Below are 24,851 nucleotides of genomic sequence, written 5' to 3' on the forward strand. Positions count from 1 at the left end.
TTTCTGGATCCCAGGCAGGTCAAGTTTCTGAAGAGGCACAGGACAAGGTTGCCTCTCAACTTGCCACCCTTGAATCTATTTCCAATTAATCCATGAGGCTGCTCTCCCACACAACCAAAGGGGTGGCTAGAGCTGTGGGTGCAAGCATAGTCATGAGGAGTCATGCCTGGATATGCATCTGTGACCTTCAAGTTCTCCTTTTTGAATGCCCCTATTGAACCATCTTCCTTATTTGGTTCTAAAGTGAAGGACATGCTGGCCAAGTGCGAGCAAGATGGAAAGACTCTGTCTGCCATTGGCCTACATTTTTTCCAAACCTCAATGTTCTTTTTCCAGGAACCAGAAGAGTGGGAAAATCTGGCACAAGAAATCTCAGGGTCTTTTCCGTAACACACATGGCGAGGATTCCCCCAGAGGCAGAGAGGGTTCCACTTGTGGAAGATGCCCCTGTAGGGGCAGATGGGGTCCCTGAAACCAAGACTCCAGGGATTCCTTCTCTGTGTGGTCTTATCAATGCTCTTGAAGCATTGCCTGATTGCTTTCCTCTGGAAGCAGTTGGGGCTCATTTTTCTCTGCACCAAACTGCCTGGCACTCTATTTCAAATGATCAATGGATGCAGAGAATAATCTCCAGAGGCTACTACATCCCTCTAACCTCCCATCCAAAACCTACAAAGAACCTTCCCAATGTTCCATCCAATCAAAGGGAAGAAGCAGCTTCAGAGATAAGAAAGCTGTGTCAAAAGAGTCATCCAACCAATCCCTCCAGACCAATGTGGATCCGGGTTTTATTCAATATTCTTTTTAGTGCCAAAAAAAACCATGGACTAGAGACCCATTCTGGAACTCGGCCATTTAAACAAATCAGTTATATAAAACAAGTTCCGCATGGTCACTATTCAATCCATCCTCCCATTTTTAAGGGAGGATGTTTGGATGTGCTCGATAGACCTCTGGAATGCCTATTACCACATCAAAATGGACAAACACTCCAGGAGTCTCCACTTCTGGCTAGCAGTCAATCATTACCACTTCCGAACCCTGCCATTCGGTCTCTTGACTGCCCCCAGAGTGTTCACAAAATGTCTAGCAGCGGTGACAGCTCATCTGAGACTTCAAGGATTCCAGGTGTTTCCACATTTAGACTATTGGCTCCTCTCTGTCCCCACCAAACATCTTCTGACTAAGGCCCTCTGATACACCCTTTCACTAGCAGAGTCCCTAGGCATCACTGTACACTGGGAGAAATCCATCTTAGAACTTGCCCAACAGCTGGAATTTATAGGTGCAGTTTTCGATACCCGATCCTGCCTGATATCTCTGCCGGCTCACAAACTTCAAAGGTTAAGATCGCAAGTGAGTGTGATACTCTGTCAAAAAGAGGCATCAGCAAGAGAAATTCTCCAGGCTCTGAAGTCCATGGCTGTAGCCATTCTGTTAGTTCTTTTAGCAAGGTTCATAGTTTAGTACTAAGCTAACTGCCCTTGTGAGCCATTTTAAGCCTAGCCAATTATCCCTTGTGAGATTCAAACCCTGCACCTTGTGTTTGTAAGGCAAACACCTTAGCCATTAAGCCACCCTCCCAACCCCATAGATTAGTACTAGGCTAACTGCCCTTGCAAGCCATTTTAAGCCTAGCCAATTATCCCTTGTGAGGCTCAACCCTGCACCTTGTGTTATAAGACAAACACCTTGACCATTAGGCCACCCTCACAACCCTACACATGAGACTGTTGCAATGGCTTCTGTTGTCCCAGTGGTTTGCAAATCATCATCCCCTAAACTCACAGGTGCTCATAACCAACTCTTGCAAGCAAGATCTCCTCTGGTGGATGAGGCCAGATGCAGAACTTTGGTGTTGCCCCTTTCAAACCTCTCAACCCAGTGCCGCTGTAATCATGGACACTTCCCTGATAGGGTGGGGGGCCATTTTCAGGGAAAGACAGTCCAAGGCACGTGGTCAATCTTAGAGGCCAACCTGCATATCAATGTTCTGGAGTTAAAAGTGGTGCTATTAGCGTTGCAGGCATTACATCCACTTCTTCCATCTGGAAGGATTGCAGTTCAGTCAGACAGTATGTCAGTAGTCTGGTACATCAACAAGCAAGGAGGAACCAAATCCTACCCTTTATGTCGAGAGGTCATGAGAATTTGGCACTGGGCGATAGCTTCCGACCGCTTTCTTATAGCAATGCACATCCCAGGGAGTTCCATCGTGATTGTGGACAAGTTGAGCAAATGCATTCCCCTTCCACATGAGTGGTCTCTCAACCCCAAAGTGATGGCAGAAATTTTCAGCCGATGGGGCCAGCCCTGCTGTGACCTATTCGCCTCCTCTTCGAACAACAAATGCAGCAGCTATGTTTCCCTCTTTCCCCCAGAGGGGGAGTCCCCGAGGGATGCTCTGACTCACAATTGGCCCACGGGTCTCCTCTATGCTTATCCCCCAGTTCTCTTGATACCTCTGTTCTTAAAGAAAGCCACTCGGTTGAGATGCAAGGTGATCCTCATTGCCCCATTCTGGCCTTGTCAGGTGTGGTTCCCCTTCCTCCCACCTCACCTGTTACAGCCTCCATAGATCCTGGACACACATCCAGACTTAATTTCTCACCCCCAAGTGTTGACTCACCCGAATCTGTCCACTCTCAAGCTGACTGCTTGGTTTCTCCACTTCCGATAGTCGCAAGGCAGGAAGCCCTTTCCTCACCCGTTCGCAATATAATTCTGGCCTCCCATAAACCATCCATCAGAAAACTTTACAGAGATAAACGGAAAAAGTTTTCTCTTTGGTCTAAAGAATGGATGCTAGATCCCTTCTCAGTCCCAGTCTCTGTCTTCCTTCAATACCTTTCTGAGTTCTTTGTCCATTTAGCAGCAATTTCCAATTTTCATAACGTTGTACAGGGCATTCCAATTATGTCCATCCATCTGTGCAAAACCTTTCTCAAAGGAGTGTTTCACAGCAGACCTCCAATTAAAACGCCCTTTAGAGATGTGGAATCTCTCTCTCTAGTACTGCAGTCTCTCTCTCAACACCTTTTTGAGCCTGCTGCAAAATGTGGTCTCAAATTTCTCTCAAAGAAATCTCTCTTTTTGGTAGCTGTCACTTCAGCTAGACGGATCTCAGAATTACAGGCCTTATGCATCAAGAGACTGTACCTGACATTTCATAATGACAGAGTACCTTTACGTACTAATCCATCCTTTCTCCCCAAAGTGGTTTCTGAGTTTTCTGTGAAACAATCCATCGAGCTCCCAGTGTTTTTCCCGAACTATTCCAATAAAGGAGAATACTGCCTACACTCCTTGGATGTGCATAGGCAACTAGGTTTTTATCTAGACAGGACTAAATCTATACGCAAGACAGACCAGCTTTTTATTTCCTTCTCTGGCCCAAGGATGGGATATGCTGTGTCAAAAGTCACTTTATCAAAATGGTTCAGAGGTTTTATTTATTTTTCATACTCGCGTACAAACAAACCTAGACCTCACAATATCAAAGCAGCTATAGCAACCTCTGTAGCTTTTCACTCCAGAGCCTCTATGGATGCCATTTGTGCAGCAGCCATTTGGGCTAAACCACACACTTTCATCAATCATTACAAGTTGGATATGGTCTCCAGGGGAAGAGCGGCCTTTGGCTCAGTGGTGCTCAGGAATGTTCTTCCATAAGGGCCACCCAGGTTTCTCAGATAGCTTGGGATTCTCTCCCATCAGTGATGAATGGAAAGAAGATTAACAACATCAGATAAAGAAGTTATGTCTTACCATAATGTTCCATCTGTGTTGTTGGTGATCTTCCATTCATCACATCCCACCCTCCGTCCCCCACCAAAGGCTCCTGGTGGATCTCATGGATCCTTGTGGTGTGTCAGGGTTTTTGCACAGAAAAGGCCTCTACTTTATTTCTATATGTCTTATGCAAACTCAATCTGAGGCAATAGGGAGATGGGTATTGCGGGTAGCAGCTTAGCTCAAGAGTTTTTGGTGTACGTGAGATTGGTGTTAGGCTGACACGGTTCTAAGGGGCTCGGAACCGAACCCATCAGTGATGAATGGAAGAAGATCAACAACACAGATGGAATGTTATGGTAAGACATAACTTCTTTTTATTATGAAAGACTAAAGTATGAACTTCTACAGTGTTTCTTACAGATATCTTAGAAGAAATCTTATTTAAGTATATAGGGCATTTAGAGACTGCTTCGCTGAAGACTGGGCGTTGAGCTGGCACCTCAGCACCCATAAAAAATCTACTGCCAGTCATTAGCGCACCGGAGTTCCGCTGTGGCGACCCCTAACCAGGAAAAGCCGAAAGAAGAACAACAACCTCTGGGAATGTTTGGGGTTATCAGAAAGTACTAGGAAATCATCAGACAACCTATGTAGAAGATTCTATAGGAATGAGAAATATACTAATTGGTTCTCTTACAGAGTAGCTGATGCGTGGAAGAGAATACCAAATTACATTAAAGCAAGTAGTTTAGATATTTTTAAGAACAGCCTGGACACTTATTATGGGAACAAGTGGTTTGGTATATTGGCAAGCTTAGAAAGGCATTAATGCCCTTGCTTGAAATATTTGCATCTATGGGCATTCAGTCATGTAGCTGTAACACTGCATGTCGTTAAAGGGACAGTTGCATATATCCCATAAGCTTTCATTACAGAAGGTTTAAGATATTACACAATGAAAACTCTTGGCTGAGTTTTATTTATTTATTTTTTTTGCGGTTTTTACTGAAAAGTTTTTGTTTCTGCAAGTTTTTTCCCTTTGCTTTGGATGTTACTAGAAAACCTTATATTAGCAAATAGAAAAAGATTTTCTACTTGGTGCCAAAAAAAGAACCAGCACCCATTCAGGGCTAGTGTTTTGCTGGGTTTGCAGTATTTGTGTCAATTATCCTGTCTTACATTATCAAGCTTCATTTGTTGGCCATTTCAGCATGTCTGCCCATGGATCCCCCTCTTTCAATGCAATGTCATGTAAAAATATTTATAAAAGGGGTTTTACATAAGAAATCTCCCAAAAACTAGTGACTCTTCCTTTGGATCTTAATTTTGTGTTAGAGAAGCTAACAATTGTTCCATGTGAACCGGCTCATCTGACTGACTTGGAGTTCTTGACATGAAAAACAGCTTTGTTGATTGCCTTGACCTCTACTAGAAGAATATCTTAGTTGCAAGCTCTTATGGTGGGTCACCCTTATCCCATCTTCCACAGAGACCTGTTTTCTTTGAGAACTAATCCTTGTTTTATCCCTAAAGTGGGATCTGAGTTTAATTTAAGCCAATCTATCCTTCTCCATGTTTTCTTTCCAGTACCTAAAACTGAGGGAGAAAGGGATACTTCATACCTTGGCTGTCCAGTCTACAGACAACCTGAGTATTATCTTAACAGAACAAAATTTTTCAGAACTTCTAATCAGTTGTTCATTTCTTGTGAAGATAAGAAGAGACAACCTGTGTCAAGGTAAACCGTTTCCAAATGGTTGTCTCAAGCTATTAACCTTTTGTTCTTCCCACCACAAGAAAATATCCCAGGCAGGGTCAAGGTTCACTGTATCAGGGCCTTAGCTTTTTGGAAAAGGTTTGACTCTAGAAGTATTCTAGAAGCAGCAACTTGGTCCTCTGTGCATATTTTTACAAAGCAGTATAAACTAACTTCCTTCTTCAGGTCTGGGATAAGTTTTGGACCCTTACACGTCCCATTTATTTTAAACTATGGTATTCTACCCATATTGCTAAGACTACTGCAGCAGTGGTCAAAATGAAGAACATAGTACAGTTGGGTAAGTAAACTTAACCACAGTAGTAGATATTTGAATGATCACTGCTGCAGTAGCCACTCCCTTCCTCCACCCACCTTGTTTTTTGTTTGCTTTTTATGCCAGGTTGTGGATATGTATATATTTTTTTCTTTTCCTAGTAATCTCCTCTCGACCCTTAGCCCCCCCCTCTTTCTGTTGTCATGAAGGCTCTGAAGGGCTTGGTACCCAAATCTGCCTTTTTCAATCAGCTCAGCTTGAGCTGAGTAATGGCTTGGACTTGTGGAAGTTTTGTAAACTGGCTGGCAGTTATATCCTATGCAAGATATAACTGGTGTAGCTAAGGATATTGGGACAGTGATCATTTAAACATCTACTGTTATGGTAAGTTTACTTACCCAGCTGTACTTTTTTGTTCATGCAGAATTTGCTTGAATACATGTATAGTTTGCAGATATGCACATTGATGTTTTGTTTATTTTTTGTTTTCACTTCAATTGAAGAAAAGAGGTCTAAGTATGCAAGAAATAATTATATATATAAAATAAAGCTGCCAGTATGTTACAATAATAGTGAAATATCCTTTTAATAGTACTTTTTGAAGAATACTGTTAGTCTTCAATAAAGGCTCTTTATCAAGAATGGGTGATCTGTCAGCTCTTTTGGAGTAACTACAGATATTTTCACAAGATCACTGTCAGTATATGAGCCTTTTCTGATTTTTACTGCATTAGAGCCATTCTGTTTTATGAAGAAAATGAAAGTGTCTTATTTAGTATTGAGAAAACAAATTGTACATTTTGACTTTTTCTTGGACTTTATTTTAAATTTTTATTTTGCAGATGGCTAAAACAACATGAGTATATAGAAAAGCTGAATATACAAGGAATTCTGAACGCATCTGCAAATGAAGATGAATTTGTTAAAGAATATCTCAGCACTTACAAAAAGGTACTAGTCTGGCTGTTGAATACTAGCTCCCTTGATGTGGCTATGTGTTATATTAAACTTCCTTTTAGTTTCCTGACATGCACCTTCATTTATAATAATACACTCACTTCCTACCAAATTAAATAAATGCAGCTCTCACCTAAAATGTTCAAAACTAGTCTTATAATGCCGTTCTGTCTCTCTCCACCCAATTCCCGTGTGTGAGACAAAGTTTGCAAACTGAACAGAGCACTGCAGGTCATGCTAATTTGTCATCAGCCAGAAAATTATCATTATTTTAGTGTATGGTATGTTGCAGTTATTGGGAAAAGATAACTTTAAGTATCTCTCTGATGCAAGGAAAGTGCTTAACAGAGTTTTGTTAAGCACCTCTCAGTTTTGTTACTAACGGAAGCAAGTGCCAGCCACCTCATAATAGTGAGAAGTTAAAACAGCTTCAAAAGCCATTCATTATTCACTGGTAAACTTGGCTTCTGCCTGCTATAATGGCTTTTAGAGAATGGTTGATCTGTACATCACCATCGTGATTGGAGAACGAACATTTGGCAGCAGGGTTTTAATGTACTGGTAATGCCTGCTGAAAAATTAGTCCACTGCTTCACAGTAGCATATTAAGCTAACAGTAAAAGAATAATCACACACAATTCGTTTACGCCTGCTAAGCAGTGCTTTGCTGTTTATCGAGTGTAAAATAAAAGTTAAATTAAAAAAAAAGTGTGTGTGTGTGCGCGTGTGTGCTTGCATGCATGTATGTGTGTTTTTGTGAGCCTACGTGCATGGAGATGGTGCTGACTTGTTTAGATAGTTCAGAAGTTGAGATCCAGTATATAGAATGGATTAAAATTTGTTTGGCTGGCATTATTGACTGATTTTAATCCTCTGTGATTTACCATGAAATGGACTGACAGAGCAGTAGTACTGTGCAGCAAAAATCCTGAACAGTAGAAAAGGAAGGAAAATGGCACTTTAGTTTTTTCTTTCATATGATAAAAACTTGACATCTCCAGATGTAGTTACTCATCAAACTGTATTTAAGTGTTGTTTTGTGTGTGTGTTTGTATGTTTCTATGTATATTTAGGTGTGAGGCTTTGTTTATGACTGTTTATATTATTTATTTGTATATATATATATATATATATATATATATATATATAGGTTCCGGACGTTTGCTCGAATGAGCAAACGACCAAAACCCAAATGGCCGGGCATACTTACGCGAAAGTGATTTTCAGCGAAGAAGCACTTTTGCGTAAGTATGCCTGTTGCCGAGGTTTTACTACGGTGCGGGTAAGGAAATTTTCCCTTTTCCCCACTGTAGTGTGGTCTCGGAGCGAGAATATTAAAGTAGGGTGTGTGGGGGGCATGTTAATGTAGTACTTTTTTTTCTTACCACGATAAAAGCGCTTTCGTTAAAGTATGTTCAGTTATTATATATATATATATATATATATATATATATATATATATATATATACATATATATGCATATATATAGTTTGAGTATGTCAGCTGTGCTTCTGAGTGTGTGTTTCTGTGTTTGTGTGAGAGTGAGTGACTGAGTGTATGAGTGTTAACATTAAAAATCTACATTACTTATATTTTGGATGTAAAATGATTCCTTCAAAAACAATTACATATACTACAACAAGTTTGAAACATTAGGCAGACAAGCTATTTTACATCAAAAGTATTAAAAAGTATATAATAATAAAATAATAAAAAAAAAATATTAGATAATCCATTCTCTAAGCACAGTAATGCCCAATGTAGTGTGTGTTATTGTTGAACTAATGCCCTTCGAAAGGTGTAGAGGCCTTCCCCCTACGGTGACAGGCTTTAAGATCTTAACTGGGTGTACATTATTTTCACAATAACACACACGCTGTCGGGCATTATTTCTTGCTTAGGACTGTAAGATGCAACTTATTCTACACTTTTTTTCTCTAACTGGTAATACTTGGTGCAGCTAATCTCTATGCATTGCAAAGAATTATGATCAGGTCTCTCTGATCATAAACCAGTTGTTTCTTTCCAGGTGAAATTCTTGACATCTGTGTTTCAAACACATAACCTGATTATGATCAGAAACCCGCGCATAGTTTTTTCTGTATTGTTAATGTTTCCTGAACAGGAATTTAGAATATACCAACATTATTGCAGCCGATTCCATCTTACTTTGGTGAGGGCCAATTAGTTAGTACTTAAAACACGGTGTTTTGTCCCAAGGTTTTCAGCAGTCTAATACCATGTACGAGCTAGCACAGATATTATGCCTGCCAATACCAATACCGATGTGGGCCAGTGTGAGTACTTACTATAACCAGCATTAGTAGGTCCCATCTTCATTTCTTCTTGCTGATCAAAATTGTTAATTGTTTGTTTTTGTTTATGAACAGTTCACAATTATGCATGGCCTTGAAATTCTCCAGTTTGACAAGTACAGATCTTAACAAAGCATTTTTTATTTGTTGACAAAAGGGAAAATAGTGCTTTTCAGATTTTAGGTTGTGTGAATTTTAAGGATAATGATTCCTCATACAGACTGATTAATAGTTGCATTTATGGTAGACAAACTGCAGCTAAAGTTTTCTGAAATCTCTTTTGGTTCTTAGTTCAAAAGTTATAGTAAGTGGTTGTAAAAATGTATTATGGCTGCTTATACCCCAGTGGCAGAAAACATTTGGAACTAGAAAGGACTGAAAAACTTTGTCTTCATTAAAGAAGAAAACTGAGTATGTCTCATAAAGAAATCATTAATAGATATTCCAAAGGTATTCGGGTTGGAAAGTGAGAAGGTGAACTCAAGGAAGAAACGAAGAATCAAAATTCTCAATTGCCTTACAGGACATCTCATACCAGAAGGCCTTTAAAACAGGAAAACAAGCATTTCAGAAAGACTTTTAAAGAAAACTGAAGGATAGCTATGAATTACAGAATTAATGGAAATGGGAGATGCAGTGGCACCACTATTTATGTTTGACTTTAAGCTATCCACCAGGCCAAGATCCAACAGGTACAGTGCAGATGGTATCTCAGAAAGATGATTCAGCAACTGAGTGTCAGCAAGAACAGATTTAGGAAAAGGGAAGGTCTATACATTTGACAGCAGAAACAGTGGCAGCTTGTGACATCAGATTAAGTGCGGGAGGGCTGCAGGAAACAAATGAATGGGTGTGACAAACTGGAATGGGGCGGGGCTCTATTACGGCAGGTGACCTTTACCTGTGATCAAATAGAAGTAGTCATTCATTTTCAGCCACTGACTGTTTCTGTATGCATCCACTCATTATATTAAATTTGCTAACTATATACACCTCTTGCCTGACTGCAACCAATAAGGCCAGCCTTAGATGAAATGGAACCCTAGACAAAGTACTTTAAGAGCTCTTCCACTGCACACAAGTCTCCCTCCCCATACGTCTGTAGTACTTCTACCTTGTATTCCCCTTATCCTGGCTCCATTCTTAGAGATTACTTCTTCCTTCCTTGCTTTTTCACATGTCTTATATTTTAGCTTCTCTTTCACGCTTTTAACTCACTCTTACTGGCCAAGATCCTACTGTAATAAGTCTGAAAGATATAAGTGAATTAAGTTAGGTCAAGGGGGCTAAGTCATACCATTCTAAATACTCTGAGGTTCATCTTAGAGATTTTTACAACTTTTTGATTTAATAATTTTAAAAACAAAAGTAATGTTTTTTGGCTTCTCCCATTAGGGGTCACCTGGTAGATCACAGGTCCACAGATTGATTGGCAGTGGAGTTTTTACAGTGTTGAATTGCCAGCCCGGCATCCAACCTTCACAGAAGGCACACGTACCTACTGCATGTCTTTAAAACTCATTTGACCACAGGGAAGACATGCAAATTCCTCACAGAAGGCGCTCCAGCCGACAATCAAACTGGAGAACCTCTTGCTGTGAGGAGACAAAGCTAACCGCTGCACCACCGTGTCCAACTAAATAGAACAAAAAAAAAGGCAGTCTTACTTTTTCTTTCAAGGTAAAATAAGTTGTATATAATATACAAATTTAGTATTTGAAGCTAAGAAAGCAGTTGCCCCCCCCACAAAATAATGAGAAAGTAATACAAGGATATAAAAATCCTATCTGAGAATAGTGCCTGCCATCCTGCCCCTCCAAAGAGGTATAGTTACCTTCTGTGAACCCCTCTGGAATTAGATTGGCACACCACCTAATCAAAACCATTAACAAAAAACTAGGCCCACTGTACAGATTAAAGAACTTTCTAACTCCCCCAGCCAAGGTAGCCATTGCCCGCTCCCACCTTCTCTCTTCTCTTCTGTATGCGTCACCTCTCCTTCTAAACAACAACAAGTCCAATCTAAATAAACTTACCACCTGTTATAATCACATTGCCAGATTTGCCACAGGCCTCCCTTTCAGGACACATCACTGCATTAACCTAACTCAGCTTGGATGGCTCGAACTTCCTAGTCTCGTGCTATATAACCAACTGATCATGGCCCACAAAATCATTTACACCCCTGATAACACTCCCTCACTCAAACCCCTAATTACCCTGTATAACAATCCAAGACCACTTCGTTCCTCCAACAAGGTGCTCATCCAGACTTATAAAACCAACAACCAAGCCGGAGACTCTCTCATGTCAAATTCCCTAGGTAAGGCCTGGAACTTATTACCCCCTGAGATAACCTCAATTTCTTCCCTGCAACACTTCAAAACCAAGCTCAAACTATACCTGGGCTCCAAATGGTCTTGCTACTGTACTAAGCCTGGCTAATTCTTACACTAATACATAATCTGATACTCACGTCCTTTCATCTAACTAATAATCTCTTAGGATAGTATACATATAGTTCCTATAACTATATAATTAATGTCTTTTGCTGACTTCTTGTTGAAAATGTTATCCTGTTGCAATTTGTATTTCTTACATTTTCAGGCAACCCAAACGTTTGTACTTTTCTGCCTTTTATGTTTTAAATGTACTACTCTTGGAGCTTTTCTCCCCGGGCCTCCGCTGAAAATGGACATATATCCAGTCGGACTATCCCGGTTAACAAATGTAAAATAAAATAAATAAATAAAATAAATAAATAAATAAAAGTAAAAGTACAAGTGTCCAGAGGCATGTATTATACAGGTAGGGGTCTGTGAGAAGAAACCAAAGTACATGGATAAAAAGGCAACCAGAGAACCAAACACCATTAGATAGCAACACTACTCAGTGTGACACACTTCCAGTAATCAGCTGCAGTTACACACATTCTGCCCAAACTAACGCAGGTGGCCACTTATTGAGTGAAGTGCTGATATCTGGCTGTAATGGAATGTGAAAAATATGACCAACAATCTAGTTTTAGGTACAGAGGAATTTTTCTTCTCAGCTCACTATTGTCATAGTACAATGTGCAGTCCCCCAATCCACACACATTTCAAACTTTTATCTCAAGAGTCAAGGAAAAAGACCTAAATAATGGTGGACAAAGGACCTAAATCAGGAGCAACTGTTTTCTTTGTATACTTACAAACTTGCTAGGATAACAGACTTTGCATTTGTAAGGATTTTATGAAGGCTGTTAAGTCTGAAACTCAAACATGTGCCATTGTTATCTATTGATTGCAATCGCACTGATTTGCCAGAAAGGAAAATAAAAAAAGCTTTATGAGGAACAGACCAAAATATGACTCAAAAATTAGAGACTTTCTGCAAAATCAGGGACAGTTGCCTTTCGCACTTGCATATGTACATGTATTCACACACACATGCACACAAAGTTGTAATTATCAATTACTGCCATTTATATGATTGTAACTGTATACTTCAGGAGTTTGCGTGAGTCAAATAAATGAATAGTTTAATTCTGGTGCCTGCCAAGAAAGCAATCACCAGAAAGTGTAAATCAAAGTGTAAACCAACTGTAGTTTAAGTAGTGAATATAGTAACAGAGATAAAAAAACTAGAAGTGGTATATTTAGGAAACGTTAAAAGTAATCCAATTCACGCTAAAGGCGATTCAGGTCAGGGTAATGCAAAATGCAAAAAAATCCTGAATACGTCACCATGGCTGAACGATGAGCGCTTTCAGCGGAACACTCCTTCTTCAGTAATGAAGAAGGCGAGTTCCACCAAAAGCGCTTATCATTTTTAGGCCTGTCTGTTGTTTTTTGCTGTTTTTATTGTTCAAGCTTCATGATTAAAGTTTTCATTCCATCCGTGGCTCTACAGTTTATTTAATTTATACTTTCAGCCATGGTGACGTATTCAAGATGTTTTTGTATCTTTAGGAAAGGGTAGGAGCAAATTTCAGAGAAAATAAAGGGAAATGTGGGAACCATACATACACACTAATGTTTTGGAGGAGGAATGAGGTTTAAGGGAAGGAAGGAATTGAATGAGCTATGTAATGGTCGAATGACAATGACTGTATAGAAGATTATATGTGATGTATAAAGTTTGTAACTGAAAATATGTCAATTTAGTTTGTTTTCATTTATATAAAATGTATGATTGCCTGTGTCATAAGTAATAATTCAGTAAAGATGTTTCTTGTTTAATAAAAAAATACATAAATAACTGCCAAATAGGACTTTACCTTCTCATCTCATTACTGTCAGAATGCAGTATGCAACCTACTGTATACCCCCCCCAACAAACACACACACACACACACACCCAGTACCTTTCAACATCTTGACTTAAGAATCAAGGAGAAAGCTCAAAATCCTGGTGGACAAAGGACCAAAGTCAGGGGCAATTACCTTTATATACTTAGAAACATGCTAGAATAATATGCTTTGCATTGGTATGTTTGTTTGAAGACTATTAAGATTGAAACTAAAGTGACTGTCATCATTGTCACTGACTGCAGTCCTCATTAATTTGCCAGAAAAAAAAAACCTTTGAGAAGCAGACCAAAATTTGAGCAACATGGTCAGGGAAAGTTGAGAGTGTATATACTCCCTCATCACAAAAACTTGTGTGTGCACGCACACAACTGTGACTGTATACATCAAGTGTTTGTGTCTGGTTGCATCGAATCAGTGAATAAATACATACTTAACCGTGATACAGGAATTTATTTTCTCAGCTCACTACTGTCTGAAAATAGATACCTTTCAACACCATAGCTTTGGAACACAGGAGAGATCTGAAAAAATAATGGGAGCCACAGGACCAAGATCAGGGACAGATACTGCATTTATTTAACAAGTTGCTGGGATAACAGGCTTTGCACCAGTATGCTTTTTTCTTGAAGGTTGTTAAGTCTGAAACCCATGAAATGTCTGTCATTTATTTAATGAATTCAATCCTTACTAATTTGCCAACACCACCATTCACTTTAAAAGCAAGAAAACAAACCAAAATATGAGGCAGTGTTAAGGACAATTGAGTGTTTTACATATATATATATATATATATATATATATATATATATATATATATATATATACATACACATATATATACATATATTATATATATGTACATACATATATATATATATATATATATATATATATATATATATATGTACATACATATATATATATATATATATATATATATATATATATATATGTACATACATATATTATATATGTACATACATATATTATATATGCACATACATATATATATATATATATATATATATATATATTTATATATATATATATATATATATATATATATATATATATAGAGCAAAACACACACACAAGACACACAAGTACACTTAAATGAAGTACTTGCTTTCCTACATGATGCAGTAGAAGACTGACTGACCTGTAAACAAACAGACAAAAATTTACTCCAGTGACAGTGCTTCTGCACTTGCACATTCTTTACTTTCAATCAAGTTATGTCAGTAACCTTAGGCAGCCTGAGCCAATAGGAAGAACTCATCACTGCTTCATGCAGCATCCTGGTGAGCTGCTCATTGAATGATGTATGTTCTTCCACTCACTGTTGCAGTACTCTTTACTTATGGGGATTCCCTACAAAGGACACCCCGATACCTGGCCAGTATACCAAAGCCTTTTGCTTTAAGGTACATCATACGTCATACGTATTCTGCTTGCATAGCATAGGGCATAAAGATGACGTGCGGATGTACCAATTCTCAGAACTTCTTTGCTGCCAGTCTGAATGCATCTCTTGATCATTAGTCTGAACGCCTATGTCCTTACTGCAAGTTTGAACGCATTGTTCGTTCGTCAGTTGGAACAGCAACATCTTGTTCCTGTTGCCGAGCCATTGCAGATAAGTACCCCATTAGGGTTTTGTTTTTTTCTTGTTTCTTGGTATATTTTTGAGGGTTAATGTCATCCAGGAAGGGTAAATGCCAGTGCAGGAGACAAATTCCCCAAAAAGACCACCATGGTAAGTGCTTATTATGTCTAGGAGCTTCTTATGACCAAACAAACTGTTCAGTTTGTCAGGCTTTTGTTCTGAAAACCTTGCATAGTAGGCTTTCTTCCCTTTTTATTTTACCTTGAGAATCAGTGCCTTAAGCAGTTAGCTAAGGACACCATGGAAGGAACATCCTGCCCTGAGGGTCAGCCATTATGGAAGATGACAAAAAACTTAGGCCTGAGTCTTACACTGTCAAGCCTGTTTTAGGCATTTCTCCTGAGGTTGGTGAGAACCCGGAGGCCCACTCGGTTTTGTTGTGGGATTCCCCTGCCACAACCGGTTTGGAGACCGGCGAGGCTCCGGCTTGCAGCATGTCCAATGAGGCTTTGCAGGTATACATTTCAGACATTCACAAAGAACTATGGTTGCTTAATTCCAGGGGGCTTAAGGGTGTTCTGCAGATTTTACTTAGGGAAGAAGTTCCTACTACTGTTACTGAATGACATCCAGGGTCAGAGCTTTTTAAGTTATACAGGGCAGATGTTGCTTTAAAAAAGAAACAAAAAACTAAACATGTTTCTTTGGCTCCTAGTGACCCACTGAGTGCATGGCAGGCCTTTACTCTGGGGTTGTTTAATGCTTTAATGGCATTAAAACCTTCTCAGGGAGTTTCTTTTCCTGCTCCCCATAAAAGACCCAGGGAACAGGATGCTTCTGAGGAAGAGTCTGATTCTGATGAAGAATCCCTGACTTACTCTACTCACATTCCTTCTCCTTTGGACTATGGGTCAGAGGAGGAGAAGAAATCTACTAGTTCTGATGCACCTTTTGAGGACATTTTCTTTGGGATGCAATCTCTAGGATGATGGAATTTGTTAAATAGAATTGTGCTCAAGTATCTGATCTTCATAAGGGGTATTATGAGTTGTTACACATGAAATCTCCAACACCTTCTGCCATTCCTCCTGTTGGTTGCCATATTGGATGCTGATTTTTCTGACATCCTAAAGCTGTGATGATTGAGGGGGTAAGCCTAATACCAGGTTAATACTGGCAAGTGAGTTAAGCTGATTTTATTTCTTTATTTTTTGCTTTGTATTGTTTTGGATCTCCTCAGAAATATTCATAGTCATGACCTGCAAGCACCCCTTACAAAACTAAGTCAGGAAGCCAACTATTTTTAATTTAGAAATAATGGCTGCATTTCTGAATTTAACAGAAATCCTTTTCTTTTTTTAATTTGGGGGAGCGAGGGGCAGCAGCCCAACTGCCAATACCATGAGCCATCATTGAACAGGAACTTCATTGTATCAGGTACCAAATTCAGTTTAGTGTCAATGCTGGTAAGGTTCACAACATCAGTTGTCATTTACAGGACTGATATTAGCAATACTCTTAACAGTATTGGAATCTTTAAGTAAATCACCTTTTGTGGGCTGCAAGCTCTTTTCATTGCAACATGGAGAGAAAAATAGGAAACAGATAAATTTTAGCTTACAGTACAGTTGTAGGAATCTATTGACATTAAAAGAAGACAAAAAGATATTTCTTATCTCTTTTTCTTGTCAAGGAGTTCTACAATGAACAGATATGACAGTACTTCCACTAGAAAATGGGAACAGTCTTCCTCCTTGGAAAAGTTTGAAAAAGTTTTTTAAGGAGAGATACCTTATTAATGTTATGTAGTCCTATCTCGCCGTAATTCATGCTGGATAGGTTCAGAGCCAATATTCGACTCCATCTCGGCCGATAGTAAAGCCCAAGAGCTTTTACTGGCTCGAGGCTAACCCCTATCCCATAGTGCCTCATGGCAATTCCCCAGATCTCGTTTGCCGCAAAAGCTTCGAGGTTGTGTCTTACTGGCTCGTTGGCTAAGTAACAGTTTTATTTATTAAATCTAGTCCTTTTCTCAATTTTCCTTATTCATTCACAGTCTTTATTACTGTTAATCTCTTTGTGTGACTGTTTTGAGAGTTTCTGACCCCTATTTTTCCCCTTAGGATTGTATGGACTGTTTAAGTTAGAAGGCCGTAGTGCCCGTTTAAGTTAGAGGGCCTTTCCTCCCTGAGTGTGTGTCTTACATATATATATCTATATATATATATAAAAAGTTTATATAACTCTTTTCTATCTTTCGCTATCTAATTGCACCTTAGTAGTTAGTAGTTACTTACTGTTGTTGCCTTCTCCAGCTAGACTATAGCTTTTCAGTCAAAATGGCTAAAGAAAAGGATAGAGAGTATAAAGACCATCGCCCTTCGGGGTTTAAAAAGTGGGATAGATGCTCACAAAAAATGTTGTTGACAGACAGTCACACCAGTTGCCTGTACTGTTTAGGTGAAGCTCATTTGCAAGAGCCCTGTACCTTTTGCAATGTGTTTAGTACCAGGGTCTTTAATGAGAGGAAATGAAAACTAATTGATAGGGGTCTTGTGACCAGTTCCTTCCAGGAACAGCTGGAACTCGGCCAGGCAGCTCCTAAGTCTTCAAAATGGAAATCTTTGGCCTCAGTTTTGGAGCCGTCGAAAAAGACCCAAGTGTCGGAGCCAAGGAGCTCTGGCTCCAATTCAGCTTCTTCCACATCGGTACCATCAGTCTCCTCAGTGCCGAGGCAACCTTCGGTACCTGCACATTTACCTGATATTGATCCTGTGTCACCTACTTTGAGATCTCTTATTTTGGAGAGGAGGAGATCTCTGTCTCTCTCCACCAGATACTCCAGGACACTCTCAGATGAGGACATCAAGTGGGTGGCGAAGAAGCTGTTTTCAGATCCAGTTCTAGCAAAGAAATTGGCCCCTCTGGACCCAAAGGCTTCGGAGCCAACCCTCTTAGATGCCACTGTTCCTCCTCAGACTGCTTCGCACTCGGGAGCCCATCACTTCAGGTTCTTGGATCCGTTGGTTTCGGGGATCCTCCCCACTTCCTCAGAACAGATTACTCTATCCTCGGTGGCTCAGTCTGGAGTCGAGGGATCTGGAAGCCGACACTCTCGAGTCGACTCCGAGGGGGACAGTCACTCGGGGTTTTCTTCGGAACCGACCCTCCCTCTCGGTGTCTTGGCTTGACCCAGCTTGGCTCCCCCATCTGCTTCAGAGCCATTCCCCCTTGCTCGGAGCCGACCATCTGTATCCTTGGAGTGGAGGTCTTCTTTGGAGCGGCGGGGAGGCTTTCAAAGCTATAAAGAAGGCTTTATCTTCTGCAAAAGCTATGCCTTTGGAACCTGTGTCCCACCAGCAGCAGGTAGCAACCTCTTCCCCCAGCCACCCCCACAGTGTAGGGAACCAGAGACCCAAGCAGCCCCCATTGGAGGTGTCCCCCCTTCCGAGACCTCCCCAGATTATCCCACTGGAGAGCTCCCTCAGAAGAGACTATGTAAGAAGAAGCATGTTGACTCACCTGAGTCTGTCACTTCTGACACTGATTTGGAGGAATCAGAAGGGTCCCCTAGATCCCCCTCTGAGAATGTTTCCTTTTCTGACATCCTAGAAATCCTTAGAGGGGTGACTGGAAGACCTCTAACACTACTGAGGACAAATCAGTGTATCTTGAGACATTTGGTTCCCGACCTTCCACCTCCCGGGTAACACTGCCTTATGACCAACTCTTAGGGTCATATCGCGGAAAGCCTGGCCCTCACCAGACTCAGTGGAGGCCGTTGCAAGGAGGCCAAATAAATTCATGACAGCACCTGAAGATAAGACTTTTCTTACCAAAGGAGTTGCCGTTGATGTTTTGGTTGTAGCAGTGACCACCAAGAAGGAGTTATCCAAAACATCTTATAATATCCATCCCCCTAACAAGGAGTCTAGGACGATGGATGGGTATGGAAAGCATACCTTCTCTTCAGTGGCATTTACATTAACATCGTTGAATTACCTTATCCATTTTACTCTTCTTCAGAGGGATCTCCTGAAGGAGTTGGGAGATATCCTCCAGGGTTCAGTAGCTTCAGGATCCATGGATAAGGTTTTTGCGCAACTCTCCACCCTTACGTCGATACCTAACTCCTCCATGAGGCTGATATTGTATGCAGCAGACGGAGCGAGTAGGGAAGCTGCAGCAGGAATATCCCTCAGGAGACATTCTTGGATCTGTTTTTGTAATTTCACAGAATCCTTTAAGTCTTCCTTCACTAACATACCCTTTGATGGTTCATCTCTTTTTGGACCCCAGGTGAAAGAGACTTTGACTAGATGTGAGCAGGAAGGGAAAACCTTATCTGCCGCTGGAGTCCGTTTATCCCTCCCGTCTAGACCCTATCCCAAGGGTAATACGGGAGGGAAAATGTGGTTCTGTAAATCCCAAAAAGTTTTCCCTAAGGCACAAGGTCAACCCTCCCCTAGAGGCAGAGGGGGAGGATATAATGGAAGATGCTGCTCTCGTGGCAGAGGTGGTCCACAACATCAGGGAGATAGAGAAACCTTCTCTGATCATCCCTTCCATCGCCCCTGAGGGGTTGCCCCACTGTCCGTCTCTGGAGGAAGTCGGGGGTCATCTATTGCTGTACCCAAGCACCTGGCTAAACATCTCGCAAGATCTTTGGGTGCACACGATAATATCCAGAGGTTGTCTGATTCCCTTTGTTTCTGAATTCTCAACAAACCAGTCTCTACCAGACGTACCACCCATTCAACTAGACCGTGCAACATCAGAGGTCATCTCGTTGCTGCAACAAAGAGTCATCCAAGAAGTCCCCACAGAGCAAATAGGATCCGGAACTTACTCTCGATTCTTTTTAGTTCCAAAAAAGACAGGGACTGGAGATAAATTCTAGATCTCAGCAGACTCAACAAGTCCATAAAGAAATCGAAGTTCTGAATGATCACTCTGCAGTCGATATTCCCTTTTATAGGGAAAGACAATTGGATGTGCTCAATAGATCTTCAGGACACGTACTACCACATCAAAATAGACAGGCCCTCCAGGAGACACTTACGCTTCCGGCTGGGAGCCAGTCATTTTCAGTTCTGAACATTGCCCTTTGGTCTCACTACAGCCCCCAGAGTGTTCACCAAATGCATGGCAGTGGTAACGGCTCACCTGAGACGTCAGGGACTCCAGGTGTTTCTGTACCTAGACGACTGGCTCCTCACTGCTACCACCAAGCATCAACTCATCAGAACCAAGGATGCGACACTAACCTTGTGTGCCAGTTTAGGCATCACAGTCAACCTACAAAAATCAGCCTTATTTCCTTCGCAGCACATTGTATTCTTAAGCTCAGAAATAGACACAACCACCATGTCAGCAAGACTAACACCAGAAAGAGTAGAGTCTACGCAATCTAGTCAGATCCTTGCTAAACAGTCAGAAAGTTCAGACCAGGGTACTCCTTCAAGTCCTAGGGACTATGGCTTCCTCCATCCAATTAGTTCCTCTAGCCCATCTACACATGAGAATACTTCAGTGGCTGCTATTTGCCCAATGGTCGATGCAAGACCTTCCATTGTCTCATCAGATTTTCATAACAAACACCTGCAAGAAAGATCTGACATGGTGGTTGCACACAGAACGACTTCTCCTAGGTTGTCCACTTGTTCCTCCCAAGAGAAAGCAGTTTTGACCATGGATGCTTCCCAGATAGGGTGGGGAGGGCATTATCTGGGAATGACGGTCCAAGGTACGTGGTAGAACCACGAGAACCACTTGCACATCACTGTTCTGGAGATGTGAGCGGTGCTGTATATGTTGCAAGCACTTCACAGCTCCTTTCCCACCGGGACAATTGCAATCCAGTGAGACAACATGTCTGTTGTGTGGTACATAAACAAGCAAGGGGGAACCAAATCTTACCCGCTTTGCCGAGAGGCCTTAAGAGTTTGGAAATGGGCGATGGACACACAACGTTTTCTGGTAGCAATGCACATCACGGGGAAATCTAATGTGATAGCAGACAAACTCAGCCGAGCAATTCTGATGCCTCATGAGTGGTCCCTGAATGCAGAAGTTGCGAAAGAGATCTTTCACAGATGGGGCCAGCCTTGCTGCGACCTATTCGCCACTCACCTGAACACCAAATGCAACAGCTACTTTGCCCTAATTCCACATCCAGGGATGTCACCCAGGGATGCTCTAGTCCACGATTGGCACCTGGGACTTCTTTATGCCTTCCTACATTTTCCTCTCATCCCAAAGGTAATACAAAAAGCAAAGCAGTTGAGGAGTACCCTGATCAAGTGGCGGCTCGTGCCATCGAACTGCAGCCCTCCCAGCAAAAAGATTCAAGTTTTGGACATTTACATATGAATAAAAAAACAAAACACATGCATTATTATTTTTTTTTTACAACAACTTGATGTATTCTGCTGTAAGCGAGTCCGACCGACTCGCAAATTCCTGAAACGCAAACTGCGCATGCTTGTCTAGTTCAGTTTTTAAAATTTATTTATTTATTTTAATTGGCAAACCAACGTTTCTGACTGCTTTACAAGCAGTCCGTATATGAGAGAAGGCATCAGTATGATGCCCAGAAGTCTATGTGGGTTTTAACTGCACAGTAAGTAGAAGGGGTTTCGGACTGCCATGTCTGCAGGCACGTACATGACATGGATGGCAGGATTGCTACTGGTTCTTGCTCTCCTCTCAAGAAAGAGAGTGAGAAACAATCAGTAGCCTGTAGCTGTAGCACACTACTTACTTGGATTACTTCTGCTATGGTCCCATCACTTGACTATCGTTTCTGAAAGTTTCACATCTTGTCTTGAAATTGGTTCCTTATCTTTGTTTTTTTTTTTCGACTTGCATCTGCCTGTTGCCTTGCTTGCTTATGAGCAGCTGCTGTCATCAAATCAAGTTATTAAACTGAGGTAGGTGCCGGACTCGGCTTGTCAATGTAATTTTTTTGTACAGTATTGTTGAAGTATGGAGGAGTGGAGTGTAATCTAAAAAAAACACATGGGCATTCATCTACCTGTTTGTTGCAACTGTTTACCTACATTTAGTTTTTTTTTTACAATGCATTTCATTTTATCTTTTGCCTCCTATATGATATTTTACTAGAGTTGCTGTGATGACCGTGCCCTGGCCCAGCAATCAAGGAGCCTCAATCCTCACCACTAACACCAGGAAGAAGAAGAAAGGATAACTAATACACACAGTAAAGCACAAATTCCCTTAAGTGCATACACAGATCACAGTCAGTCTGGGGCTGGTTGCTCCCTTCCTCACCAGATCCCCAATAAGACTCCCCACTGGCACAGCTATAGGGTCCAGGTCTCAGCCTAGCTGGGCAAGCTAAAACCTCCAGTACCCTCTCTGTCCAACCAGTGCTTCGTGTCCCTGCCCAAGTAGCTGACACAACATGCACACACTTTGAGAAGAGGTTATACAACCACACAGACCCTCCTGGGAAAAGGCTGGCTCAGGTTCTCCAGCTGTGCCCCTATTACCCAGACCATACTGTAGTAATTCCTGCCACCACCCAGCTAATAATTATCAGCTACTAAAAGGCCCTTAAAAGGGTGTCCAATTATTAATGTGGAGTATTATAATCCAATGGTAGCATGACTAGACAGTCGAGGCTTAATTTGGAGTGACTTAGACATTAAAATTTGTAAATATGTAATGTACTTTAGAGGTTAAATTATCTCTACATAAACCAGCCACAGGTAAAGGTTTTAAAATATTTATTATGCAACGACCCCCCATTAATATTCCAAAACGTGCACGCTGATTGGTCAGCGTGCACATTGTAAATCAGACTTATACTAATGGAAAAAGGTCCAGTCGCCTGGACTTTTTCCATTAGTATAAGTCTTTTTTTTACAGCAACGGAGAATGTAAGATCTCTATTGCTGTTTACACACTGTCTCGCTATGTTAAAGGAGTTTAACATAGTGAGACAGCTTTAAAAAAAGTAACTGAGATCTTCCGTTGCTTTTTTTGAAGCTGTCTCGCTATGTTAAATGGGTTTAACATAGCGAGACAGCTTTATGAAAAGCAATGGAGATTCTCTGTTACTTTTTTTAAAGCTGTCTCACTATGTTAAACTCCTTTAACATAGCAAGACAGTTTGTAAAAAGCAACGGAGATCTTGCTTTCTCCGTTGCTTCCACCCACAGCTCTGATGTACTGCATAAGCATATGCATGGGCAGTACATCAGAACTGCCGCAGAATACCAGACAGCTGTGGAAGGGCAGCAAGGAGGTGTTATACAATGCCATTATTTAAGAAAAGTACGTATTTTTTTTTCTTAAATAATGTCATTGTATAATAGCAGTAACCCACCTCTGGGTGTGGTAATGCTCGATTTACCCACAGTTGTCTTTGTTTAGCCACTCGGGCTTCGCCCTCATGACCAAACCACACCAACCATGGGTAAATCCAGCATTACCCACACCCAGGCTTGGGTTATTGCTATAATAATAAATAAAACACAAAACAAAACTACTACAGTACAATACTACTCAAGTTCAGAGATCACACAGAAACTTAAAACAATATCATAGTAAAGATCTGATTTCAAAGAAAAATACTTAGTCTAACTTTCTTCTAAGTTTAACTATTCCTAAGAGAAATCACAGTGTTATAATCCTACTTACATACATAAATCATAAGCAGTGCTGGGTTAGATGTCCAAGATCAAAATGCTTTTCAGTCTCTCACTCAACAATAGTTTTTAAACACTAACCAACAGCTCTCTAAGGCCCTCCCATATTACAACATTTTGACACTTAGTCTGGAGTTCCCAGACCACAAACTGCATTATTTAGCAAGCTAACGCCTGCTCAGGAGACTACAACAATAAAAGACAATTCACATATACACTTTAGTAGAACCCAGAGCAATAAAGCACCTTCCACATGTAATTACTGGCCCTTAACATTAACCTTACAACAATGGGCACACATCTGAAATGCTTGGCTTGGCTTTCCTCACAGCAGATGGCAATGTTGCAACAATCTTGAAGTTCACATTTTACAGTGTTTCTTTCATTTAAAAACACAAGCCTGTATTTTACATTTATTTATAAAATTCATAGCATTATATTTAAAATTCTATTTGACTAGACTGGCAGCCTTCGCCCGTCTTCCTGCAATCTTCACAGTTGTTACAAATTTATTTTTCATCATTATCAAGTCTGTCTGTCTTACAACTTGGATTTAAGGCAATGATATTCCCAGCTTCTTATCTTGAATTTCAGGTGATTTCCTACACTGCTTCTAATAATTCAAAGTGGTTAATAATTTTAATGGTTACATTAGGTAGGTCTTTTTTATAACTGTAAAGGTACTTAACAATCAAGTCAAATAAATTAAGATTTCCACTGTAGCTGTTACTACAGCTTGTGAAACATCTTGGTGTGTCAGCTACGTGTTGTCATAAGCATCAATTCATAGCTACCTGCTGATGTGTAGTTTTCTTTTATTAATGTGAACCCTTAATGTTTAACCAGACTGTATCTGTATTTTAAAAATATTTTTTATGATTGCATCATATTCATTTTTACTTTTGTCTAACCTGCAATTCAGCATCTTTATTTGCTGCCACTGGCAGTATTACTAGTAAACTAGTCTGAGTGTACCAGATTGTGGTGAAGCTGACAGCTTTAAAGAAGTTAAGAATCAAAAGAAAAATCATGCTCTTCTTAAAGCCAATACTTGCATATGCTTTCTAGGAAACATCACTGAGTGAGCTGAGAAATAATCGCCACCTGTTGTGTTCAGAAGGAAAATGTTACCCAAATGACACTTGTTCCTCCTTTTTAATTAATCTCAGCTGGACTTAAAGGTCAAACACTGTCAAATGCTTTATACTGCTTCCAGGCTATAAAACTAGCATCA

The 24,851-nt window shown here is 40.5% G+C and overlaps 1 protein-coding gene across 1 annotated transcript in view; it reads left to right on the plus strand.

The window, feature by feature from the left end:
- Positions 1 to 24,851, plus strand: part of ZMYND10 (zinc finger MYND-type containing 10) — a 1,873,846-nt gene that overhangs the window by 264,051 nt on the left and 1,584,944 nt on the right. Inside the window, exon 2 of the mRNA XM_044078166.1 lies at positions 6,611 to 6,719. Coding sequence (XP_043934101.1) covers positions 6,611 to 6,719 — 109 coding nt within the window. The remainder of the gene's footprint in view (positions 1 to 6,610; positions 6,720 to 24,851) is intronic.

Source organism: Protopterus annectens, chromosome 7.part0 (assembly GCF_019279795.1).
Source record: "Protopterus annectens isolate FY-2018-M chromosome 7.part0, PAN1.0, whole genome shotgun sequence".
Classification (NCBI taxonomy): Eukaryota; Metazoa; Chordata; order Ceratodontiformes; family Protopteridae; genus Protopterus; species Protopterus annectens.